At 41.1% G+C, this 19,302-nt stretch overlaps 1 protein-coding gene across 2 annotated transcripts in view; it reads left to right on the top strand.

The window, feature by feature from the left end:
* Window positions 1-19,302, top strand: part of UNKL (unk like zinc finger) — a 180,745-nt gene that overhangs the window by 72,791 nt on the left and 88,652 nt on the right. For both annotated transcript variants that reach the window (XM_077449087.1, XM_077449088.1), the window contains 4 exons: window positions 7,106-7,241; window positions 7,949-8,066; window positions 10,276-10,360; window positions 10,477-10,640. In XM_077449087.1, the coding sequence (XP_077305213.1) occupies window positions 7,106-7,241; window positions 7,949-8,066; window positions 10,276-10,360; window positions 10,477-10,640 (503 nt within the window). The remainder of the gene's footprint in view (window positions 1-7,105; window positions 7,242-7,948; window positions 8,067-10,275; window positions 10,361-10,476; window positions 10,641-19,302) is intronic.

Consider the following 19,302-nt stretch of genomic DNA (forward strand, 5'->3'; position numbering starts at 1 on the left):
GGCAAATAGGCATACAGGTATGTCCCCTTTAAATTGCAGCATTCCGTGCACGCCAGCCTCATACTCCGTGACCGCGCCCACGGATCCCGCCGGGGGCCCGCGATTGTTTCACGGAGCGGAAGAATGGGGAGATGCCTTTTGTAAACAAGGCATTATCCGTTCTGCCTAATGACAAGACAGAAAAAAAAAAAAATCCTACTACAGCCCTCAACAGGTGGGCAAACCCTATGGGCTTAAAAGGTGATTAAAAAAAAAAGAAAAGGGGACAAAAAAGGGGTGTGGTAAGGGGATAGGTAAGAGTTGTAAGCTGGCTGGGACAGAGAAGGGGGGTAGTAACAGAGGATAAGCCTGGAGATAGCACTTCTGAATGGCTTTGTTCAACTGGGGTCATCTGGACCTGTTGTCATCTTGATAAGAGATTGCGAAGATCTCACTTACATATGTGTGTAATTCTTTTGCCATAAGTGACTCCATGCGTTCAATATGGTCCATCTCTGGGACCTATTCAAGGAGAGAAGGAACCTGTGTTCGCCAATGCCGTGCAATAACTGCCAGTGAGCTGCTGGGAAACTGAGCCAGCGGCTCCCACCCCTGCACAGCTCAGAGCTCCAGTGAGTTCTGGAGGGACCGAGCAGAGAGCCAGTGACTGACATAAAGCCGTCTGGACTTAGGCTTTTATCCCAAGGAGTAGAGGTTATAGTGGTCAACAGCTCCTCAATCAAGAAAGACCTGTCCAAAGACTTCCTCGTATCTGCATCAATCGTAGGCAAAGCAGTGTCCTGCACATAATCCCAAAAGTGTAAAATTAGTAGAGTCATTGTCCGCAACAAGAAAATGGGAAGTTATAATGCAGAGAGAATATTCATGAAAAGCTTTATGAAGAGGCATTTTATAGGGCAATTTGTCCATTGGGTGGTGTGCAAATGTAGGGAGCATGCCAACTGCCTACTACATTTTGTTACCATGATGGAATTTGTCCACAGTAATCCTATCATGGTAGTTATGGTGAGCAACATCGTAAAGTTACATAGTTGGTCATACAATCTTATATACACAATCCTATACCCACAGTTGAGCCAGTACAAAACATTTTTGCAAGGGCAAAATAAAAATGGACACAAAGAAAAACGAGCACAATCACAATACAGAATGTATAAAATGTCCATTCATTGCACGTGGATCATGGCCTAAAGGACCAGATCGTTTACAGGCGTAGAATAAATATCATCCTTAGAACAGTGTATACAAAAAGTATGACAAGAGGAATGAAAAAGATTTGGCAATAAATCTTTTATCCTTAAAACTTTATACAAGTACCTCTGTGTTCTAATACCAAGTGCTCCTGTCTGTGTGTGTGTTTTTTTTTTTTTTTTTTTAATAAGCCTCCTTTACTCTTGGGGGGGAAAAAAAAAAGAGTAAATGAGGCTTTTTTTTTTTTTTTTCTTTTTCTTTTCTTTTTTTTCAAAGCGGGTTCCCCGCGATCACGTTACCGGCCGTGTCTCTCCTCTGCCCAGCTGACAGATGCCGGAATTTCCCATCCTTCCTCATATGTAACTGGAACGGAAAGCCCTATATATATGGGAGATCCCAATCTCTCAGTAGGGCAAGTAGAGGCTTTGAGGTTGTCCTCTTCTCTCCAAAGTGTGTCGGGACAGATTACGCATGAGGATAATGGAGATTGTGTTAAAATCTAGGGGTCCCATCCTTCTAGCTTTCCTCATGAAATTCTCCTTTAGTGGGGAAAAAAATATGGCAGATGATGTCCCTTGGTTTGGTGGGATTAGGGCTTTGCGACCCAAGGCCTCTATGCACCTTATAGATCTCCAAATCCCCAAAATCTGATGTGCCCAGCAATATAGTGCAAATCCACTTCACCGTCAGCAATAGATCCTTTCACACCCATTGCCTCTGGCAAACCCCCGCAGCCTGATGTTCCGCCATTTGCGGTTATCTAGGTCTTCATGAAGCAAGAAGAGGGTATGAATATGAGCTTCACGCAAGTCCAGAAGCTGCTCCTGAGTAGCCACGCTGTTTTATAGAGGGTGGCAGGTTTGATCAAGCTCTGACTGCATTTCAGCTTTGAGGAAGTGCAGCACAGAGCCGTACCCCTGTTCCAGGTGTTGAATGTAGGCTTTATCTCCATTCTGGTGAGTAGGGCCCAGATGTAGTCCTGCAAGTCCCAGTCTATGTCTGAAGTTAAACATGATGGTTTTCACCTTTTTTGTGCAAGTTTGCACAGGAATGTGGGCCATGCAGTGCAATTTTCAGCCTATTCATTTGAATTGAATCCTACTGGATTGAATCAAAAGTAGTACATGCACTACTTTTCAAAACGCATTGCAGACGGATCGCATGGTTCCGCAGTACCATGTGATCCGGTGTAGGCAAATGCACTGCTTTTGCAATCTGTATTTAAGGTGTCCTTGGGAATTGGTTGACACCTGCAGCAGCTCACACACCCAGTGTGTTCGAAACGCAAGGTGCAGGAAATGCACACAGGATGTGTGTTTCCCGAACCGCGTTTTGATGTGAAAGAGCTTCTAGGAAGTTTTAATGATTGGTGCCTACTCTAAGACACCTGATTTTAATTGCATGTATTTGAAGTTTTGGTAATTGTAGGGGTGTACTTTTTATACATGACATATCTGCATTTTAATTTATTTATATTATGAGAATTGTTACACCTTGCCATTTTTGTCATTTGTTCAAGCATATTACCTTTATCTGTAGGCTTTGTCTAATAGAAGATCTAATGTTTGCCTGTTCAAATATGTTGGAAAAGTCATGACTTTCCATTGGGTTATTCATGATTACATTTTCACATGACTGTATATTAATATTTTGGGGTCATATTTAAACTGGATTTTTTTCCTGTTGAGCACCCCCCCATGATTTACCATTGCGGAAAAACTTTTCTCAGCTTATGAGTGTTGGCTTGCTTTTTGAAAGGAATTTTATGTAAGGCAGCTTGTTTTTTAGGTAACATGGGCCTTTATGAGAATTCTATAAATAAATGAGTTAATAAGCATTAAACATCAGGTAAGGCCAGACTGCAGCACGTTGCAGAGCCCTGTGGGAAAATGCACATTTTTTTTTTTTTCTCGTGTGTTGTTGCAGTCTCTATGATCGTTGGCTATTTATATTCTGTGTTGTGAATGCTTTGCTGTTCTTTTTGGCTACAGGTTGATCTAGCTGTGTGAATGTTCTAATTCTCTGGCTACAGGTTGGTTTTTAAAATGCCCATTTTGAAGTGTTACATCCATAAAGAAAATGATACAGTTAACAGAATTGTTCATAAAAAAAAAAAGTGTGTTACCATAGCAAATATTTATGTTTTTAATAATTTTTTTCCAACTTGTTTTACTGTGCCCTAAATAGCCCATAAAATGCAGAACACCACATTTTAATAGTTGTTGTGCAGCGTAGTAACTTTCACTATTCATTCATACTGCTTGTAAATGAGGCTGTGGTACATGGTGTCAGGATCAATCCACATCTCCAGGGCGACTGTACCGCCCGGACATCAGTATGCAAAGCCTCACCTATTGAAAGCTGGGGCCTAGGAATAGCGCCCCTCCCCCCCCATTTACAGTGCTTTTTACATTCACGATTAAGGCTGGGTACAAACTGGGCCATTTGTACAGGTGTCTCTTTTACAGAAGCCGGTCTTATGACCAGGCTCTATTGAACAGGCATAATGGAAAACCAGCATCCGACCGGCATCTGATTAGCGCTGGCAGCCAGCACTGATTAGTATGTTTAGGCTAACATCGCTTGTGTTTATTATGGCTATCTGTCAGTTCTTTTTAGTTCTTCCCACTGGGTTGAACAAAAAAAACGTCTGCTGTGTACCCAGCATAGGGCACTGTCATTTTATTTTGAGATAGAATGACCTATTCTCTGGCTTTTAGGAGTGCAATATTTCCATGATACAAGCAGTAGACTCTCTCTCTGCATTTTGGAACCAAGAATAGAGTATGCACTGGAACTTTATAGTGTGACAACATGCATGGAGTTTATACTGCTTTTATTATAGCAATGTTTGTGTTAGTAAATTGCTCTCAATACCAACTTTCACCTGCAGGTGGTGTTGTGGAGTGAACTTGAGCATATAAACACCTTTACCTGTCAGAACAATAGTTAAACACCTAGGACAGTGATGGTGAACCTTGGCACTCCAGATGTTTTGGAACTACATTTCCCATGATGCTCATGCACTCTGCAGTGTAGTGGAGCATCATGGGAAATGCAGTTCCAAATCATCTGGGGTGCCAAGGTTCACTATCGGTGTCCATCACTGACCTAGGACGTTTTGGTGATATTTCATTAAGGTAGGAAAATTGAAGGAGAGAATACCTTAAAGCAGAGCTGCAACTAACAATTATTTTCATAATCGGTTATTAGTTGGCCCATTTTATTGTTTTGGTTGATAACCTTAAAGTGTGACATATAATTTAGTTAATATGTAAAGTTTAAAAAAAGGCAATTTATTCTTAAATATCTCTATGCAGTGGTAAATATAAATAGCCAACTATATGGTTAGAGAGCAAAATCTCTACTCCGCTCTAAGAATAACACAGAAGAGATATACTGTATATACTATAGGAGGTTGAATCTGGTAAATATCATCAGACTCAGATCTTTTTTTAAAGAAAAATAAAAGTTAAAGACAGTTTGCAGATTTTCAAACAGAATTGTAATATTATATGCTGACCATACAAAAACAGTATCTTCCTTAAAAAAAAAAAAAAAAAAAAAAAGGAATTTTAAGAACATTTGTTAGATTTTAGAATCGTTAGTGGGGTCAAATCAAGGTTTATTTTCAACCACAGTGACGGGAAAATTTAAAACGAGCATGCTTTACTGCATATACAGTACAGGCTGATTTGTATCTGAGCACCACAAACTGAAAAAGCTGTTTAATTCGTTTTAAATATTCACAGCGATCTCGCCTATCCATCCTTGTCTCCATGTTTTATTCTATTGAAAAATCACTTTGATAAACCCTCCGTTAGCATTTCTAGACCCAGTCATCTTGAGAAAGAACAAGGAGATTCATGTAGCATTTACTTTCTGGAATCCATCTGGCCTTAGCTCATTCATGCAGGCAGGAGGGCGTGCTTAGTTTAGAAAACCCCTACTCCAAGATGAAAGTTGAAATGGATATTTGCTGATAGGCAACTCCTATCCTCATATTGATTAGTGGTTCCAAATTAATAACAACTACTGCAGTAGGGAACAGACACAAAAGATACTCTCAGCATCTTTCCAAATAACCGTTCTCCTTTATTATGACGCATGTGAAGGTTTTTATACACATGATTACGTAGGTATCACATTAATATTACAATTGTACGTTTATGGTAACAAGGGGCGTTACATAGGCAGGCTAATTCTAATCAGAACTCAAAAGAATGCAAAACATGTACTGAAAACATTATTAGTGCCGTGTGCACAGTGAGGGCATTGTGCAATACATATAAAATAGAATACAATTATATACAGAACCTACAAATTTCCATTACAAAGTTAAAAAAGAAAAAAAAAAAAACGGCCACGAAGACTCGATGTATGACATCATTTTGGCCTAGACCAGAAACCAGGAAGCAACTGAAGAAAAGTATTAAAAAAATACCTTCCTATCTATTTAAAGATGTTAGCAGCATAAGGCTCCATGCAGCTCAAAAAAAATATTTTTCTGGACGCCAGATTGCTGCCAGAAAACGCTGGTTGAAAAACCTGCTTTTAACAGCGTTTTATACTAGCGTTTATGAACGTTGGCGTTTTATGGGCGTTTTTAATAAAAATACACAGAGGGCACTCCAAAAATCCCACAGTGCATTCCAAACTCCCACAATGCATTAAAAAAATAGAACGCTGAACACTAAACGCGTGTTTGAGCGTTTATGCGTGTTTATCTGGGTTTGTCGTTTTTTTTTTTGGCAGTGAAAAACAGGACTTTGAACGCAAATTTCTGGTGTTGAGAGAAAAGCCCATAAACTCCACTGCTCATTAAAGCTAAAAAACGTCCATGTGTGCATGGACACATAGGCTAACATAGAGTGGAGTTTATGGGCTTTTAAAAAAAAAAAACGCCCAAACTTCAATAAACTGCAGTTTATGAGCTCCAGTGTGCATGGAGCCTAAGGATTAAAATAGTTTAATATTGATTGAGATAATGAAGTTCCACTTTAAATTCTCCTGTATAGTAGTTGTCCATTAAATCTGTTGGCTGTTCAGATTTCTGTCTGCAGTTCAGATTGGTAGTCAATACACAAAAGAATAGGTCTAGGTTTACAGTGTTTTGGATGCTAATGAATAGCGGCAATTCTTCATAAAGTAGCTTTCTAAAGACTTCCAGATGGTACAGCACAGATGAGACCTTCTGAGCCAAAGCCCCATGCAGAGACCATGATACACACTCTGCAACTTGGAGATCTGCTCTGCCGCTATTGTTTCCATACAGTATATGCACAATGAGCTGGTTAACCTGCCATAAAAATCCAAAGTTCAATGCAGCCCCCTCTTAGTACACTACACCCAGCTGACTTTGTTTTCACCTCCTTAATTAAATTTGTATTAAAAATAGTACATAAACATATCCTTTACATTTATGTCTTGCTTTATAAAGTTTATTAAAATAAGACTTGTCATAAAGTGAATATCATATTTTATGGATATAAGTACTTGCTGTATGCTCTGTTTGGGCTTTTGATTTCAGACATACTGTACTTATGGATGCCTGCCAGGCTTTCCTGCTGCCACCTGGTGGTTAGATACTATAATGCTTTCATATTCTACTTCCCTAATAGCTGCAACAATCCAAAAATAATTATTCCTCTTTGACTAAGCATAATTCTCAATATTATATCCTTGTGCTTATTATTTTATTTTTTTTTTTTGTTACCAATAGAAAATATTATTTTACATATGTGATTTTAGCTGAGTTGAAACATGGTTGGGTCTCATACAATGTCAATGATTCCTAAACCGACCTATTTTAAGAAAATCTTTTTAAATTGGTTTCTGTAATATTTAATATTTTTAGCATTTGCTGAAGCTTCCATAGGTTTAATATTTAATTTTTTTTTTTTTTTTCCCCCAGATACAAATTTTGTACTAGCCAGCTATAAAACTGAACAATGTACTAAACCACCCAGACTTTGCCGCCAAGGATATGCCTGTCCACATTATCACAATAGCAGAGACAGAAGACGCAACCCAAGAAAGTTCAAATACAGGTGCATTAAATTTAAAATATTTTTCAGTTAATCATGTTTATTACTGTATATAACGGTTATGCAGCTTCCCTCAGCTTATCGCCAGCAGCCATTTTTTAGGCTAGAGAGGGCCTACCAAAATGGGATACAGTGTTCTTCAATAGGATTATCGAGCATGAAGGTAGCTGAGCCTAGACAAATGTCTCTTCAGGATTTTTAGCTTTTGTTCATTCTTCAAAACTAGAGAGGCTTTTATATATCTGCTTATGTTCGTTATACCTAAAAACTTTATTTCATAAGTAAAAATATACACGCCTCTTGCTTTTTAGACCATGTTTGCTTATCCTGGAATTCAGCCTTAATGAACTATGTTTTACACTGATAGAAATGAAGAAATTGCAGTACTTGTGAAAAAACTAAAATTGAAAAAATAAAATAAAAAACAAATACCAATAGTGCCATCCTTTCCAGTTTATCTGTATGTTTTGATTGGTCACCAGTAAATAAAATGGCAACATCCAACACTAAGGAGCTTTGGTATCAGACTTTGTCAGCTAATTGAGCTGTTTATTGAACGGCTCAGGCTCTGTTTCTTGGATATTGTGACATGAAATATAGTATTTCAGAATGGCAGCTTCAATCTAAAGCTAGTTTAACTTTTACTGAAACAAATCTTTTCTTTTGATGCTTGTCTACTACTAAAATGATTGCTTGCCTATCTCTTTCAGATCCACACCTTGTCCAAGCGTGAAACATGGAGATGAGTGGGGAGAGCCATCAAAATGTGAAAGTGGGGACAGCTGTCAGTATTGCCATTCCCGCACTGAGCAGCAGTTCCATCCTGAGGTGGGCTGTAATCCCTGTGACTGCTGTAATACAAAGTGTTCTCCCATAGCACAGAATGTGTAGTATATATCAGTGCCTGTGTGTTGTTCTGTTTCCAGAATCCTAGTTAGTGTAGTACCTCTCAATCAGAAAAATTCCCATGTTTGCCTAGTGCTCATAAATAGCACAGTTATTAAAAAAAAAAAAATCACAGTACGCTGTATAGAAAAGGGAGTGTTTTACAGTATTATACCATTGGAAAGCATCATCTCTGATCTATAGAGTTGTGTTTTTTTAAGATAAAAAAAAAAATGGGACTTTAAGTATACCTCCAACGGTAAATGATACAATAAGTAATATAAAATAACAAGATTTTATTTTTATACATTTTAAAAGGAGTATAAATGGATTAAACCCCTTTTGATGGACACCAATGCTATTGTATGGCAAACGAGCTGGAGTTGTGAAATCTTTTATAGGTCGAAGTGTTTTGTGGGATAGCCTGCTTCATGAGGACCTATGATCTCTGTATGAAATAAGGATCATCACTGCAACCGTATCAGTGTGTGTGTGTGTGTATATGTATGTGTGTATATGTATGTGTGTATATGTATATATATATATATATATATATATATATATATATATATTATAAATTCTCCATTATAAGACAAGGGGGGGGGGGGATTTTATATTCTATCTATACCTTGAAATTTAACAGGTTTTCTAATTTGGATGGTAGGAATATATGCTGATACCCAGAAGTCCAACTCCAAGGGGTAGACTGAACTACAATAGCGAACACACAAAACATTTTTTATCTTTTAACCAATCATAAAAAAAAAGGAAGAGGCACCCCTATATGCAGCCACCACCAGCAAGTAAATGCTCGACTCCAAGACTCAGGATGAACCCAGATTACTAATATACCAAAATTAGGTATTAATCTTTTGCCAGGCAAACCAATGAGGTCTATAAAGGATTAAATGGGTGCCTACCCATATGATCCCAAGCTTACTCACTGACCATTAAATGAAGAATAAAGTAATAGAAGGTATATAGCAATAGGTGAATTGCAATTCCATGCTCAATGTCATAGCTTCTCACATGGTTCTAATGGCGTCCAAACAGGATGTGAAGGGAAGCCCTGAAAATATATACTGTATACCCCTTGGTAGGTGATTACTCCCTGATCCATCCACACCCCCTGAGTGGCCATCAATAAAATGTGGCAAGCTCAGGTGGTGTGGACAGGCCTACCTCTTCCACCAAAACATTGACTGCTTCTTCCAGCTTGGAAAAATGTTAAAGTTGTCTGCCTGTCCTCCCTAGTGGAGTTCTCAAATTCTGAAGATTCACCTTCCATTCCCTCATCTTATCCTGCTCATCTTCACTGGAAAGCAAGATTGCAGCAACTAACAAGTCGGACAACTTGCACATTCTGCAAGTCTCTGAGAGCAGACACTTTCATAATCAGGTCTGCCATAGGGACTGAAAATTTCCTTCTTGTTATTGAAGAATGGGGAGCCAATGACAGCTGATGTGCTCTCTGGGAATACACATTGATTATCCAGATGACGTCTAATGAAGGATCTTGCTTCATCCCAACGATGGAGGCTGTTGTACAACAGAAAATACATGCATACTTTTGAGCTTTGGATGGATCCTCAACCTAAAGAAGTTTGCATTGGATCCAACCCAGCACTTGGCCTAGGCCTAGACTTGATAAAGTCCAAAAAGAAGCTACACTCCTCACAGTATTCAACCTTCTTAATAGTGGGTACTTGGAGTGAATGCTATTGATGGTGTCATGCCAGAACCAAATGCAAAGATTAAAAATCACGTGTTTAAAGTGAAGACAGTGTCACAAAAAGCATTAAAAAAAAAAAAAAAAAAAAATGTTCCAGGGCCTCACAGGGTTCCTTTATCAAGGAAAAATAGTGATACTATGTAGCCTTGCAAAAGGGACCCTGCGAGGCTCTGAAATTTCTGTTTTGTATACCTTTTTACTATACAGCAGGGAAGATGCTTGGCATGGAACCCAGAAGACAAAGGTGATTGCTGTAGTAGCAGCAACTACTATGGTGATTATCCACTTCCACAGGGATTCCATATGTTTGGCATAATGCATATTTACATTGGACCAATCAATGCAACTGTGTGTTTAGCTACATGTTTTTGCTTTTGGCATATAACCCGTGTAACCATATTTTTAAAATATTTTGTTTAGATTTACAAGTCTACAAAATGCAATGATGTGAGACAAACTGGGTACTGCCCAAGAGGTCCCTTTTGTGCTTTTGCACATGTTGAAAGTAAGTAATACATTTACAAAAAGGGAAACAGAATTTTTTTTCAGCTCACTTTTTTTAATTTTATATTTTTTGGACCAGTACTGCAAACCAAAGAATCTTTACCATTTATCTTTTAGGAATTCCCTCTACTGAAGAGACCATGAATGTGATGATGCAATCAAGTCATTTAAAACAAGCTCCTTCCCTCTACTCTTCAGACTTTCTAGGCCTTTCCAATGACTGGAATACTAATATGAGTTGTACAAATAACATTCTGAACCACAACGAACAAACCACAAATGTAAGTATTTATTTTATTGGCTCACAGATCTTTGTAGATTTATATTTATTACAAAGAAAGTTATGTATTTTGGTATTGGAGCTTGAAACTATTGGTACGCTTTTGTTTTTTTTTGCCTGGCTGCATATTCACTTCCCTACAATTACAAGAAAAGTAAGTAAAAATATATAGGGATTTCAGTAGCTTAGTGTTGCACACAAGTGTCTTGCTTTTCTAATAGAACGGAAATTCTTGACCTGATCATGAGGATTGTGCACAACCTCTTCCATAGAGGCTTGCTGAAAATATGCATTCATATAATAGTCTTTAAAAAAAAAGGATGAAAATGTGCTGCACAACAGCTCAGTATAGTCGTATACAAATAGAAAGGGGTTTTTATAATGTTTATGAATGCCCTTTGTTGTTGTTAGGGCTCGGGTGTTTGCGATCAGCCATGATCATCAGTCTCGATAAATCAATGACAGGCAACATGGCTATCTGCATGTAACTGCAAATTGGAGAGGTTAGGAAATAAAAAAAAAAAGGGCAGCGCTCAAATAAAAAAAAAAAAGTATAAAATAGTGACAAAGTTACAAAAAACAGTCCTGATAAATCAAACACCAGTGCTCATGTATACACAAAAAATATATAGTGACAATATGTTATGTATAAATCAATCAGAAGGATTGTCCATAATCCTATAAAGTCCAAATGGATCCAAAAGTAGATAACGTGATGGTGATTCAAACAGTGAAGAAAACGATGCAGTCTGACAAGTGATGTTCAGTGGGTGAAATAATAGAAGATCCGCCACCGTAAGTAATAGGAGGCTTACCAGACCAATTGGACACAGACTAGTATATACCCGCTGAGCCAATAAAACTTGAATAGTAATGATACTATTTCCACAGATTACCGGAAACCTTTGGATAACTTCCAATGATGTATTGTGGATATTTACCAAAGAAGAGGAAGCAAAGAAAGAGGGCACATAGCGTAATTCTGCTAAAAACTCTTTACAGCATATTTATTAGATAAAAGTACACTCACATTTAGTGATGACAATCAAGCGCTTCGAAGTGGCAATAAGTGGGTTCAGCAATCCTTCCTGACACGTTTTTGTCCTATTGTACATCATCTGGGGTGCCAACCCACTGTTCTTATTGCGTTTTTACAGTGTAATGAGCACCCCCCTCAATTGAAGCGTAGCTACAAGCTTCTTCCGACATTGAAAACAGTTAATTTCCGTGTAGACAAAAATAGCGCAGAGAGTGTGCGTCCCAAGCCTCGTTTAGAGACAAACAGGAAATGCACGTCACGCGTGGTGATGGGCTCAACTCTGGATATCCGAAGATGGCGCCGGCGACATGCACTGCAAGCCTCGTTTTAGAATTAACCAGAAAACCGGAAGTATACATCAGGTGAGATGATCTGCTAACGATCCCTACTTCCTGGTGTATACACAGCATGTCTCCAACAATAGGCAGACCACGCAATGAACAAGAACAGAAAAAAAGGGCTATGCAGCACTGTCTAGCAAAAAGCGAGTGAATGCCTGTGCACACATCAGAACCACCTAAAATAGTGGGAGTGAGCCAGTCAGACGAGCAACTATTAAATTGCTTAAAAATGACATAAAATATGTCAGGGCGGTTACATGCGACTAGGGAAAAATGAGCGGCCTGAACACAGACTGTTGGAGTCTTGGGCCATCGTTCTTTCTCTAACCATGTGTAACTGCTCAGATGTGTGGTTTACATGTGAACAGCTGCAGCCTGATTTCAATAGGCTGCTGGTCACAGCAGATCACAAGCAGATGGCAGATGTGCTTGTCCCCCACGGATAAGTGGTAATTGGCAACGTACAGCCCAAATCGAATGTGAGAATGAGCCTTTAGCGGGTCATCCTAATAGTGTATGTATAGCTAAAACTTTTCCTTAGTTTTAATTTCAGTAGGAAAGAGTTAAAACCTTTTTGTCAATTTCTTTTCCCTATGTGGGCCCTGCTAAAGAATTGTCCCTTCATTTCTAGATGGTTTATCCCCATTCTTTTTTTCATCAAAACTCTACATTACAGGATTTTGTTTTGTTTTTTGTGTACAGGAGAAAGAGAGGTGAATCCCCCCAGCAGGGACACAGACCTCAAAAACTTGTCTATCAACATTAACCACCTCAGTACAGTGCACTTACACCCCTTTCCTGACCAGACCAATTTTCAGCTTTCAGCGCTCTCACAGTTTGAATGACAATTACTCAGTCATGCAACACTGTACCCATATGAAACTTGCTTCCTTTCTTCCACACAAATAGAGCTTTCTTTTAGTGGTATTTAATCACTAGTGGGTTTTTTATTTTTTGTGCTTTAAATAAAATAAAACGTAAATTATGTGAAAAATATGCCTTTTTCTTTGTCATAAATTTTTGCTAATTTTTCTTCATACATTTTGGCCAAATTTTATACTGCTACATATCTTTGGTAAAAATAACCCACATTAGTGTATATTATTTGGTCTTTGTGAAAGTTATAGAGTCTACAAACTATGGTGCCAATCGCTGAAAATTGATCACATCTGATCAGGCCTTCAGTACATCAGGTGTATCTCATTTCTTGAGACACTAACAAGTCAGGAAAGTACAAATACCCCCCAAATGACCCCTTTTTACAAAGTAGACATTCCAAGGTATTAAGTAAGTAGCATGGTGATGTTTTTTTTAAGTAGTCATTTTTTCCCACAATTCTTTGCAAAATGAAGACTTTTTTTTTTATTATTATTATTATTATTTTTTTACAAAATTGTCATATCAGGTTATTTCTCACACACAGCATATGCATACATTAAATTACACCCCAAAATACATTCTGCTACTCTTCCCGAGTACGGCGATACCACATGTGTGAGGCTTTTACACAGCCTGGTCACATACAGAGCATCAACATTGATGTAGTACCTTCAGACGTTCTACGAGCAAAAATTACGCATCTCATTTTTCAACCACCTATTACACTTTTGAAGGCCCTGGAGTACCAGGACAATGGAATTTCCCATAAAATGACCCCATTTTGGAAAGCAAACACCCCAACGTATAATCTGTGAGGCATAATGAGTCTTTTGAACGGTTCATTTTTTCCCCAGAAGTTTTTGGAATACGTGGAAAAAAATGAAAATGCATTTTTTTTTTTTTTACACAGTTGTCAATAATTTATAAGATATTTCTAACACATAGCATGTATATAGCAAAAATTACACCCCAAAACACATTCTGCTACTCCTCCCGAGTATGGCGATACCGCATGTGTAGGACTTTTACACAGCTTGGTCACATAGAGGCCGAACATTGAAGTAATACGTTCAGGCGTTCTAGGAGCATAAATGACACATCTCATTTCATTCCTACCCATCACGCTTTTGAAGGTCCTGGACCACCAGGACAGTGAAATTACCCACAAAATGACCCCATTTTGGAAAGCAAACACCCCAACATATATTCTATGAGACATGGGCTGCAAATAGGTACTCGGGTACTCTGATGGGCTGGAGATAGGTACTCTGATGGCCTGGTGACAGGTACTCGGGTACTCTAATGGCCTGGTGACAGGTACTCGGGTACTCTGATGGCCTGGTGACAGGTACTCGGGTACTCTGATGGCTTGGTGACAAGTACTCTGGTACTCTGATGGGCTGTGACAGCTACTCGGGTACTCTGATGGGCTGTGACAGCTACTCGGGTACTCTGATGGGCTGTGGCAGCTACTCGGGTACTCTGATGGGCTGTGGCAGCTACTCGGGTACTCTGATGGGCTGTGACAGCTACTCGGGTACTCTGATGGGCTGTGACAGCTACTCGGGTACTCTGATGGGCTGTGACAGCTACTCGGGTACCCTGATGGGCCGTTACAGGTACTCGGGTACTCTGATGGACCGCGACAGGTACTCGGGTACTCTGATGTGCCGTGACAGGTACTCTGATGGGCCATGACAGGTACTCGGGTCTTCTGATGGACTGTGACAGGTACTCGGGTCTTCTGATGGACTGTGACAGGTACTCGGGTCTTCTGATGGACTGTGGCAGCTACTCGGGTACTCTGATGGACTGTGGCAGCTACTCGGGTACTCTGATGGGCTGTGGCAGCTACTCGGGTACTCTGATGGGCTGTGGCAGCTACTCGGGTACTCTGATGGGCTGTGACAGCTACTCGGGTACTCTGACGGGCTGTGACAGCTACTCGGGTACCCTGATGGGCTGTGACAGCTACTCGGGTACCCTGATGGACCGCGACAGGTACTCGGGTACTCTGATGTGCCGTGACAGGTACTCTGATGGGCCATGACAGGTACTCGGGTCTTCTGATGGACTGTGACAGGTACTCGGGTCTTCTGATGGACTGTGACAGGTACTCGGGTCTTCTGATGGACTGTGACAGGTACTCGGGTCTTCTGATGGACTGTGACAGGTACCCGGGTCTTCTGATGGACTGTGACAGGTACCCGGGTCTTCTGATGGACTGTGACAGGTACCCGGGTCTTCTGATGGACTGTGACAGGTACTCGGGTCTTCTGATGGACTGTGACAGGTACTCGGGTCTTCTGATGGGCTGTGACAGGCACACGGCTACTCTGATGGGCTGTGACAGGCACTCGGCTACTCTGATGGGCTGTGACAGGCACTCGGCTACTCTGATGGGCTGTGACAGGCACTCGGCTACTCTGATGGGCTGTGACAGGCACTCGGCTACTCTGATGGGCTGTGACAGGCACTCGGCTACTCTGATGGGCTGTGACAGGCACTCGGCTACTCTGATGGGCTGTGACAGGCACTCGGCTACTCTGATGGGCTGTGACAGGCACTCGGCTACTCTGATGGGCTGTGACAGGCACTCGGCTACTCTGATGGGCTGTGACAGGCACTCGGCTACTCTGATGGGCTGTGACAGGCACTCGGCTACTCTGATGGGCTGTGACAGGCACTCGGCTACTCTGATGGGCTGTGACAGGCACTCGGCTACTCTGATGGGCTGTGACAGGCACTCGGCTACTCTGATGGGCTGTGACAGGCACTCGGCTACTCTGATGGGCTGTGACAGGCACTCGGCTACTCTGATGGGCTGTGACAGGCACTCGGCTACTCTGATGGGCTGTGACAGGCACTCGGCTACTCTGATGGGCTGTGACAGGCACTCGGCTACTCTGATGGGCTGTGACAGGCACTCAAATACTCTGATGGATTGTGACAGGCACTCAAATACTCTGATGGATTGTGACAGGTACTCTGATGGACTGTGATTGACAGGTACTATGAGGGGTGGTGACAGGTCCTCTTTATTGGGGGAGGGGGGCAATCGGTGTGATTGGTGTACACTGTAGGCGGTAACGAGATGTTACCGCAATCTCATCCTGACACACAATCGGTGTGTGAGGAGGAGAACAAACCGGTAACATCTCGTTACCGTGGTTTGTTTACATTTTAGTGATCGGCTGTGAAATGACCACAGCCGATCACGTGGGTAAACAGCCGGCCAATGGCTGTTTACAAGTGTCGGTGACGAGCAGTGTTCCCGGGGAACACGCCTCCACCGACGTGAACGCGCAGCGCGCTCGCGATTGCGTGAATGCGCCGTGCACAATGGGGTTGTGACCATCTGTGATCGGCCGTGATGAAGTCAGATCAGGGTGGTAAACAGCCATAACCAATGGCTGTTCACCCCCTTCGGTGGCGAGCGGTGTCTCCGTGACACGCCACCACCGAAGAAACAGGGATGCGTGCGCACGATCGCGCGCATTCCCTGTTTAAACGGGAGGCCGTCATATGGCCTCCCGCCACAATAGGTGCGCCGCCTGGCCTTCATTTGACTGCCGGCGGTCAGGAAGTAGTTAGAGTGTAGACTTGCTTTCAGGATACATTTAAACTTCTTAATTTTCATTTGGCTTTTAAAAATGCAAAGTTGATTTTCCCATCTTTGGGGCAAACCTGGAAAAATGCCATTGCCTGGACTGTTACTGTAGTGGATGAAACGTCAAAGGTGAATACAGCTTTATGTAAAAAGCAGTTAACCTCTGCAGTGGTGCGCACCTTGTTTCATGTTACAACCTGGACAGACTGATGACACTATAAACCTCAAGAGACAGAGCCATCCACTGGAGCAATTTGTGGCGTAAAACGAAATCCCTGCAAGCCTTTACCCTTTATGCTGCCAAACAAGCCTACTTTGTCACGCAGTCCTGATTGGCTCTTCTGTACTTTGCAACTGAACCTTTTTCCCTCACAACTGTTAGTCGTCTTCTTGCTCTATTCTACGCTTTCTCACATTTCAATCTCTCCCTCTGTACTGGCACCTTCCCCTCCCCTCTAAAGCATGCACTGATCTCCCCCATACTTAAAAAGCCCTCTCTGGACCCCACTAACCTGCAACTTAAAACCCACCCTCTTGCTCCCATTTACCGCTAACAATTTAGAACGCCTAGTCTACAACTTTCTGAGCTCCTACCTCACTGTCGAGAGCTTCTACCTCTCGGTAGCTTACAGTCTGGCTTTTTCTTGCAACACTGAACAGAAACTACCCTACTAAAACTCACTAATGATTTACTAACTGTTAAAGCCACTACTCCATACTCTTACTACTAGACATTTCTGCTACTTTTGTTACTTTTGACTACTGGCTCCTCCTCAAAAAAAAAAAAAACTCCACTCACTTGGCCTTCAAAAATTCTGCTCTTTCCAGGTTCTCCTCCTACCTATCACAGCGTTCCTTCAGTGTTGCTCAAACTGCCTCCACTTCTAAATTTCCGCTTTCTGTAGGGGTCCCCTGAGATGTTGTCCATAGACCCCTTTTCTTCTTCCTCTACACCTCCTCCCTTGGTCACTAGATAAACTCCCCAAGGCTTCCAATACCATTTCTATGCTGATGACACACAAATCTACTTTCCACCTAACCCCTTCAGTCTCCTCTTGCAAAATAAATTATTAACTGAAATATCAGTATGGATGTCTCACCACTTCCTCCAACTCTTTCTGAAACTGAATTCATAATATTTCCCCCAGACGGTGCCCCTCCCCCCTGACTTCTCCATCAAGAGCAATAATACAATTATCAGTCCTTCCCTTTATGCCAGGGTGTTAGGTGTAACCCTGTACTCTGACCTGTCCTTTCAGCCCCAAATCCAATTGCCATCTGAATCTTATAGACTTCACCTCTGTAACCTCTCCAAAATATGGAATTTTCGGCGGACTACCAGTGAAATATCTCCTAAACGGCGCATGTTTAGGAGATATTTCCACTACCTATAGGTAAACCTTATTCTAGGTAGAAGTCCAAAAAGAAAGTGGGTTTACTACCACTTTAACAGCATGTAATGCAGCATTTATTAATAGTTTTTTATGATGTGGGTTTAGTAACACTTTAATTTGCATTGCTACTGTACTGTCTGCCTTTATGTTTAACTTTTTTTTTTTTTTTTTTATTCATTTTTGAAAAATATTGTACAGCACACAACAGGATGTGTACAGCAATGTCCTAATATATAGTACAGCAGCGCCAACATCAAGGTTTGGGAGTACAGTATTTTAGCATACATCTAGTACTGCAGTATTGAAACTATTAAAGAGGTTGTAAACCCCAATAACCCCCCCCCCCCCAAAAAAAGACAAAGGCACAATGAGCTAATATGCTTTGCAATACTTGCTCATTATGAAATGGTTACCTTAAAAGCCCTCCGGTGGTGCCCACATACCACTGAGACGGCTCACCTCTTCTTCGGTGTTTCTTCTGGGTTCGTGGGTCCTGGCACTGTTATTGGCCGGAGCCATGATTACTTAATTCCCATGAATTAAAGTGGAACCACTGTCCACTTTTTTTTTTTTTTATATTGCAAAGTGTGACGCAAACTGTTGGTGCAATATAAATTCTGTATAATAATCATGTTATTGTGACCAGATATTCGCATCAAACTTATGTTCGTAGTTGGCTAATATATAATAATACAGTCTAGTTGTACTCTGTCTCCCTCTCTACAGCCCTGGAAGGGCACAGAGCTCCTTCATCTTCACCATAATGTCACTTTAACCACTTGCCGAATACAGATATACATCCTCACTTTGAGAACGGATATCGTTGTTATGGCAGCAGCTAGCTGCCATAACCCCGGTATCCCTGTGTTTGGCCGACGGCTACAAGATAAGTGGTCTCTGCGGATGCCACCCGCTGCTTTCGGCAGTGGTGATCCTGTCTTTTACTGGCTGTGCATGGAGACGAGTGAGGGGAAGATGGCCTCCATGACACTGCAGGGTGGATGATGACCATAGAGATTTCCGGTGAGCCAGATGGTCCCCAAAAAAAAATGCTGTCACCTCAGCTGGGGAGCCAGGATTTATTTTTATTTTTTTTATTTTTTTAGGCTTCCCAGTCTAGAGGTGAGATCTGGGTACTTAATGACCCCAAATCTCACTGTAAAGAGGATCTGTCATGCACTATTCCTATTACAATGGATGTTTACATTCCTTGTAATATGAATAAAAGTGATCAAATGAAAAAAAATGTACAAAGAAAGCATCAAACTAGAAAAGTAAAATTAACAATAATAAAAAGAAAAAAAACCGTACCAGGCCTCATGCCCTCAACACCAGAGCACCTTGTCCCCATGTTTATGAGGACAAGGGCCTCTTACCGACAACCCTGGCCGTTGGTTGTC

The sequence above is a fragment of the Lithobates pipiens genome, unplaced genomic scaffold (assembly GCF_037356315.1).
Source record: "Lithobates pipiens isolate NorthernLeopardFrog02 unplaced genomic scaffold, aLitPip1_a1.2 Scaffold_22, whole genome shotgun sequence".
Classification (NCBI taxonomy): Eukaryota; Metazoa; Chordata; class Amphibia; order Anura; family Ranidae; genus Lithobates; species Lithobates pipiens.